Source organism: Pipra filicauda, unplaced genomic scaffold (genome assembly GCF_003945595.2).
Source record: "Pipra filicauda isolate LSUMZ 115617 unplaced genomic scaffold, ASM394559v2 scaffold512_size417520_pilon, whole genome shotgun sequence".
Lineage (NCBI taxonomy): Eukaryota > Metazoa > Chordata > Aves > Passeriformes > Pipridae > Pipra > Pipra filicauda.
In genome coordinates this window covers 373601-381047 of record NW_024104657.1, presented here as the reverse complement: position 1 = coordinate 381047, position 7447 = coordinate 373601, and the positions used below count along the sequence as shown (strand labels likewise).

At 62.2% G+C, this 7447-nt stretch overlaps 1 protein-coding gene across 1 annotated transcript; it reads right to left on the bottom strand.

The window, feature by feature from the left end:
* Window positions 1-2737: 2737 nt before the first annotated feature.
* On the bottom strand, window positions 2738-7173 carry SLC27A3 (solute carrier family 27 member 3). The gene is made up of 11 exons (XM_039386915.1): window positions 7072-7173; window positions 6510-6957; window positions 5891-6100; window positions 5649-5807; window positions 5247-5371; window positions 4948-5142; window positions 4342-4432; window positions 4072-4270; window positions 3461-3558; window positions 3245-3375; window positions 2738-2999 (listed from the first exon to the last, which is right to left on the bottom strand). Exons 1-11 carry the CDS (start codon window positions 7171-7173, stop codon window positions 2823-2825), a joined length of 1935 nt encoding a protein of 644 aa, XP_039242849.1. The 3' UTR covers window positions 2738-2822.
* Window positions 7174-7447: the final 274 nt, after the last annotated feature.

The following is a 7447-nucleotide window of genomic DNA, read 5'->3' as shown; positions in this document are numbered from 1 at the left end:
AAAGGCAAAAAAAAAGACAAAAAAAGAAGAAAAAAATAACAATAATAAAAATCAAACCTTGTACATTGTGTAGAAAAAAAGAAAAAAACAGATGAGAAAAAAAAGGGGAAAACAAAAACTATGGAAAAAAACAAAACAAAAAAACACAAAAAAAAAAAAAAAAAGAAAAAAAAAAAAAAGAAAAACCACAAAACCCCCCGAAATTCCCGGGGGAGTCTCCCGGGATCATTGTGGAAGTGTCACGTCCTTGTCGTGTGACCTCGTTGTGTGTGACATGAACCGTGCAAAGGGGGGGCCCGGGGGGGGCCCGGGGGGTCCCCGGGGGTCTTTGGGGGGGAGGGAGGGGGGGATGGTGCTGGGGGGGGTCTCCGGGATTTCGGGGCCCCCCCCGGGGCTGCACTTCCCGAAAATTGTGCCTTTCACAGCCGGGGCGGCAGCGGGACCCCCCGGGGGGGCGTCAGGGGGGCGGGAGGTGGATTTTGGGGGGCCGGGGGGTCCCTGTTCCTGTATTTGCACTGTTTTTATTCTGGATTGGCATCGAGACAATACACGGCTCCAACTACCCCGGCTGAGCCTCTTCCTGCGCCCGCAGTCCCGGGACACGGCCCCACAGCCCCGGCATCGGGAGGAGGGGGCGGGATTGGGGGGGGTTGGGGGCAATTTGGGGGAGTTTGGGACAAATCTGGGGGACCTTGGCCTCATTTGGGGGATTTTGAATTTTGGCCTGAATTTTGGGGGTTTCAGCCCGGGTTTCATCCTGGATTTTGGGGTTTCTGGCAAAATCTTGGGGATTTCTGTAACATCTGTGGGATTTCAGCCCCAGTTTTGGGGGTTTTACACCCGATTTTTGGATTTCAGCCCTGATTTGCTGCCATTTGGATCTGGTTTCTGTTATTTCAGACCGAAGTCCAAGGATTTTAGGTTGCGTTTGGGGGATTTTTGCCCCAAATTCCCAAGGTTCTGGCCTTGTTGAAGGATTTCAGACCCCATTTCCAGGATTTCAGGCCCAGGTTTCTGAGTTTCTGGGCAATATGGATTTTTGGTACCAAAAAGCAAAATTTCAGCCCAATTTGTTGGGTTTCAGCCCGTTTTCAGGACTTTGGTCTCAGTTTTTGGTTTTCCAGTCAAATTTGGGGATTTGATTTTCAGGATTTTAGACCCAATTTCTAGATTTCAGGGTAAAGTTGGGGGGTTTGGGCCCAAATTTGAAGCATTTCAGGCCAATTTGTAGGATTTCAGCCCAGATTTGCAGGATTTTGGCCCAATTTGGGGGAGGCGGAGGGGCAAGGGGTCCCTATTCCCATATTTGCAGTGATTTTTGTCTTGAATTGGTCTCTTCCTGTGGCCACATTCCCCAAAAGAAACTACCGTGGGAATGCTGGGCTAAGGGGTGGGGTGGGGGGGATGTGTTCGGTTTGGGGAAAATTTGGGGGAGTTCCACCTCAGTTTGGGAATTTGGGCCCAAATTTTCAGGATTTCAGACCAAAATTTCAGAGCTTCAGCCCCTATTTTCAGGATTTCAGACCAAATTTGGAGATTTTGGTCCCACTTTCCATTTTTTTTCAGCCCAAATTCCCAGGATTTTAGACCAAATTTTTAGATTTCAGGCTGAAATTATGGATTTTTGGCCTGAATTTGCACTTTTCTGCTTCATTTACCGGATTTTATCCCAAATTTCTGGATTCAGGCCAAAATTTGGGGATTTCAGGCCCCGATTTGTGGGATTTGGTCCCAGTTTGGAGGATTTTGGCCCCAGTTTGCAGGATTTTAGACCCAATTTCTGGCCTGGATGGGTTTTTTTTGGAGGGGAATGGAAATGGGGCTTTTTGCACATATTTAAGGGGTTTCCCCCCCTTCTTTTCCCTCTTTTCCATTGGATTTGAGCTCGGGGCCAACAGCAAAGTCGGGGGGGACACCTTGAGAGGGTTGAAGACCTCCCCAGTTTTTGGAGGAAGATTTAAAGTGAAATAAACTGGATTAAAATTAAACCCTTTGTAATATTTATTTAATAAAGAGACGAATAATTTCCACTGGGGGGGGGGGGAAGAAATTGGGAGGAGGGGAAACTCCCCGAAATCCATGTGGGAACCCCCAAATCTGGGTGGGACACCCCTCCCCCATTTTCCTCTCCCAAATCCTTCTCCCCCCCCCACCCCCAGGATATGGAACTGGGTCTTTGTGTCCCCCTCCCCAGTTTGGGGGTGATCCTCCCCCCACCCAGGGATGACACACTCTCTCCCCTCCCAAAATCTGGGGGTGCCAACAACCAGATTTTGCTACAAAAGAGTTTTATTTGCCAAAAAAAAAAGACCCCAAAAATGAGGATTTTTGTGTATAAAGAGCCCCCGGGTGGGGGGAGGCACTGGGGGGGAACAGGGACCCCCCCGGGTTGGGAACAGGGGGGACATGGAGACCAGGAGGCACTTGGGAATGGGGGGGGGGATGTGGGGACCCCCGGGATGGACACAGGGACCCCCAAGACACACGTGGGGACTCCCCCCCCCCGGACAGATTTGAGGATCCACAGGACGGACATGGGAGACCCCAAGACAGATGTGGAGACCCCTGGGATGGGTGTGGGGATCACAGGGGTGGCAGGATGGACTTGGGGACCCCCAGGTTGGATGTGGGGACCCGCGGGACGAAAAGGGGGATCCCCTAGGACAGATGAGGGGACCCCCCCAGGATGGGTGTGGGGTTCAAGGTGGTGGCAGGACAGATTTGGGGACCCCCAGGACAGACACGGAGCCCCCGCAGCCCCTGGGACAGCCCCGGGCCCAGCTCTGGGGCCCCCCAGGAGCTTTGGGGTCTCCCGTGGGGGGTTAAATACGGAGGTGCCCAGCCCGGAGCCGCTCCCAGAGCTTGGGATCCAGCGGGATGTAGGACTGGGAGGCCTCGTCCAGCAGGAAGAGCGGGTCGGGAACGATCCCAGGATCGGCCCCTTCCTGAGCCAGACGGACCTTCTGCTGCTTGAATGTCTCTGTCATCTCCAGCCGCTCCTGGGGGGCACTGGCAGTGTCGGGGACCCCCCGGGACCCTCAGGACACGCGTGGGGACTCCCATGATGGACACAGGAACCCCCAGGAAGGACCTGACCCCCCCAAACCCTGTACCCCAGACACCAAATCCCAGGACCCCAAATCCCAAACCCTGGATCCCCATTACCTGCAGCTGGAGGAATCAGGACCCCAAACCTCTAACCCCAAACCCTGGACCCCAAACCCCGGACCCCAGACCCCAATACCTGCACCCTGAGGAAGCGGGGCCGCGCGTAGGGTGGGAGCAGCTGTTCCAGATGCCGGAACAGCCCTGGCCCATCCATGGAATGTCCCGGCTGCAACACCAGCGCCGCCATCCCGGCACGGCCCTCGTGCCCTGGGGACAAAGAGGCACCGTGGGGGGCTCCGAGGGCCTGTGGCGGGAGGGCAAGGGGCCCGTGTGGGGTCGGGGGCTGTGGTACCTGGGACAGTGACCCCATAAACGGTGGCTTCCTGCAGGGACTCGTGGGCCAGCAGGGCCTCGGCCACCTCTGTGGTGGCCACGTTCTCCCCCTTCCACCTGGGAACGACGGGACGGGGGGATGAGACCCCCCCGAAACCTTTAATGGGGCTGAGACCCTCCCAAAATATGGGGCCAAGACCCTCCCCCGAAAGGTTTAATGGGGTTGAGATCCCCCAAAATGTGGGGCTGAGCTCCCCTGTAATTTTTAATGGGGCTGAACCCCTCCATAATATTTAATGGGGTTGAGACCCCCCCTCAAAATGTGGGGCTGTGACCCCCCAGAATGTGGGGCTGAGCCCCCCGATAAAGTTTAATAGGGATGAGACACCCCCCCAACATTTAATTGGGCTGAGTACGCCCAGAATGTGGGGCTGAGCCCCCTCCCAACATTTAGTGGCACTGAGCCCCCCATCACATCTAATGGGGCTGAGCCCCCCATCACATTTAACAGGGCCGAGCCCCCCTGCCCACACACAGCTGTGGGTCTGGGGGTCCTGCGCTGTCCCCCTGGGGTGGGGGTTGCCGGGGGGTGCCAGGGGGTGTCCCCCCTCCCGGGGGGGGCGGTGGCACCTGAAGGTGTCTCCGATGCGGTCCCGGAACCGCACGAACTGGTCCCGGTCCTGCTCCACCAGGTCCCCGGTGTTGAAAAACGCGTCGCCCTCGGCGAAGACCCCCCGGAGCAGCTTCTGCTCTGACAGCTCGGGGGGGCCCGCATAGCCCAGGAACGGGGTCCGGGGGGTCACCGGCGCGATCAGCAGCCCCGTCTCGCCTGCGGGGAGGGGGCGGGTGATGGGAGGGACCCTCAGGACTCCTCCCAGCCCCCCCGGCCCCTCCTCTCACCCGGCCCTGCGCGGATGCAGCGCCCGGCCCGGTCCCGCTCCGGGGCTCCCGTGGCCACGTCGAACCGAACGATCTCAAAGGGCGAGAAAAGCTGGGGAGAGGGGCGGGGGCGGGGCGTCAGACCCCCGGGGAGGGGTATGGGGGGGTGTAGGGGGCATGGACACAGGCAGCGTGGGATGGTAGGATGGACGTGGGGTCCCCCGGGATTGACCTGAAGCCCCCCGCCCCCAGGACAGATGTGGAGACCCCCCCAGGACAGATATGGGGTACTCAGGGACAGCAGGACACACATGGGACCCCCCAGGACACATGTGGGGAACACCCAGGGACACACACATAGGGCCCTCCAGGATGGACATGGGGATGCCCCAGGATGGACCCAGGGCCCTCCAGGATGGACGTGAGACCCCCAGAGATGGACACAGGGACCACCAGGATGGACATGAGACCCCCAGGGATGGACACAGAGACCCCCAGGATGGACACGGGGACCCCCAGGGATGGACACAGAGACCCCCAGGATGGACATGAGACCCCCAGAGATGGACACAGGGACCCCCAGGATGGACACGGTGACTCCCTGCCAGCCCAGCCCACCCCCCTCACCTTGTAGATGAAACTGCCCCTGCCCACGGCCCCGGGGGTCCCGGTGTAGTTGAAGAGGGTGACGTTTCCCTCGCTCATCCCGTAGGTCTCCACGATCCGGATGGGCCCAAAGCGCTGCTGGAAACTCCTCCACACGTCGGGTCTGAGCCCAGAGCCCACGGCCAACCGGAGCCCGTGCTGCCGCTCACCGGGGCGCTGCGGGACCACCGGCATCTCTGGGGGACGCCCCAGCTCTGGGGGGACCCCCTGGCTCCAGGAGCCCTCCCAGCACCCCCCCTTATCCCAGATCCCCCTCGGACCTGGGGCTGGTTGACAAGGTACCGGCACAGTTCCCCGATGTACTGGAACACGGTGACGCCCTCGGCACGACAGTCATCCCAAAACTGGCTGGCTGAGAACTTCTCCCTCAGCACACACGTGGCTCCTGGGGAAACCCGGGAGGGGGGATCAGAGGGATCAGCCTGATGCTTTCAAATCTGGGTTACAGAGATTTTAGTAGAACTCTTTTAGCACTTTCAGTGGCACTTTAGCCAAGTGCTTTGGTGTTGGATTCCTGAACTGTTTAATGTTTCTTGTCCAGAATTCCAAGGGCCAAAGATTGTGGCAAGGCAAAGACGCAACACTCTTAAAGTAAGACACAGCAGGCACACCCCCCTCAAGCACCCCCCAGAACCCCCTCCTGGGGTCCCGGCCCCACTCACCGATGCCGAGGCAGCCGACGACGCCCAGGAGGGCCCCGGCCATGTGGTAGAGGGGCAGTGCCAGGTACACAACGTCCCCGCTGGAGGCTCCCACCAGCTCGTAGAAGCCCAGGCACATGATTGACTTGAGGTGGGACACGCGGGCGGCTTTGGGGAGCCCTGGGATGGGGACAGAGCGTTGAGACCCCCCCCCCCCCCCCATTCCCCCAGCCTCCCCCCCGTTCCCCCCAGCCTGGCCCTACCGGTGGTGCCCGAGGTGAAGATGTACAGGCAAGTCTCGTTCATGTCCCGGGGCTCCCAAACGTCCTCGGGCTCCAGCTGGTCCGAGGCCGTGTCCAGCAGCTCCTGCAGGGCAACGACCCCCGGCGGGTACGGCCCCCGGCCCAGCACCCACACGGCCACCCCGTCCTCGCGCAGGGTGGGCAGGAGCGGCTCCACCGACCCGAACAGCTCTGGGGGGCGGGACGGGGCCGTATGGGGACCACCTTGCTGCCCCCCGGACTGATCGGCCCACCCTGGTCCCGATCGATGATCCCACCCCCGGTGCCTCAGTCCCATCCCCAGTTCCATCCCAATAACCCCCATCCCCGGTCCCCACAAGCTTCCTGGTCTCCCTGTCCCCCCGGTCCCTTTTCTCCCGCAATCCCCGCTCCCCTCCCGTATCCCCCGGTGTCATCCCCGGTATCACCCCCCGGTATCCCCATCCCCGCTCCCCTCCCGTATCCCCGGTGTCCCCTCCCCGATATCCACTCCCGGTGTCCCCCTGGTCCCCCCAGCCCCTTTTCTCCCCGCATTCCCCGCTCCCCTCCCGTCCCCCCCGGGTATCCCGCCGGGTATTCTCCCCCGCGCTCCCGCCCTCACCGTCGCTCACAAGCACCGCTCTGGCCCCGCAGCCCCTCAGGCAGTGCCGGAGCCCGGCGGGTCTCAGCGCCGTGCCCAGGAAGGCCGGGCGGGCCCCGAGCGCCGCGAGCCCGAACCAGCCCCACACGAAGCGGGGCTCGTTGCCCACCAGCAGCCCCACCGTGTCCCCGGGGCCCGGCGGGGCCCGCAGCGCCCGCAGCGCGTTCGCCACCCGCGCCACGGCGCGGGCCGCCCCCCCGAGCGGCTGCGAGCCCCCACGGCCCCGCAGGAACGGCCGCGCCGGGGCCGCCCGGGCCAAGCGCAGGAACCGCGCGGCCACCGAGCCCCCCGGGCCGCCCCCCGCCCGCCGCCGGCACCGCGCCGCCCGCACCGCGAACGCCAGGTCGGCCCAGAGGTGCGGCCGCAGCCGCCGCTGCAGCGCCAGCACCGCCCCCAGTGCCCCCAGTGCCACCAGCACCCCCCGGCCCAGCCCCCCCAGCAGCCCCCCCAGCGCCCCCAGTGCTCCCAGTGCCGCCGCCATCGCCCCCCGCCCGCCTGGACGGGGCGGGGCGGACACGCCCACTTTGGCCGTGCCCACTTTGGCCACGCCCTCCTCTATTACGCCCACCGTGGTCACGCGCCCCCGGGACAACCCCCCGACATCCCCCAAATCCCCTCTGCCCATCCCCGGTGCCCCCTCGGGTGTTTCGCGCACCTCGTTGTGTCCCCACGGCCCCCCCTGTCCCTTCCATGACCCCCCCAGCCTGTCCCCCCTTCTCCCCCCCTCCAAGGGCTCTCCATGGCCAACTCCAGCCCTGTCCCCCCCGGGACCCCTCCCCAGCCCTGTCTTCCCCCCATGTCCCCCCCCGTGTCCCCTCCCCGTGTTCCCCCTCCGCGGCCTCCCCTTGTGCTCCCTCCCTGTCCCAGATTCCCGGCCCGGGGGGGTTTGGCAGCTCCGC

Coding starts and splice junctions, on each gene's coding strand:
- SLC27A3 (XM_039386915.1), bottom strand. CDS start 7,173: ATGGGCAGAGGGGATTTGGGGGATGTCGGGGGGTTGTCCCGGGGGCGC. Junction 5,143..5,246: donor ACCTTGTCAACCAGCCCCAG/GTCCGAGGGGGA, acceptor GTGGTCCCGCAG/CGCCCCGGTGAGCGGCAGCA. Junction 3,000..3,244: donor CCCGCTTCCTCAGGGTGCAG/GTATTGGGGTCT, acceptor AGTGCCCCCCAG/GAGCGGCTGGAGATGACAGA.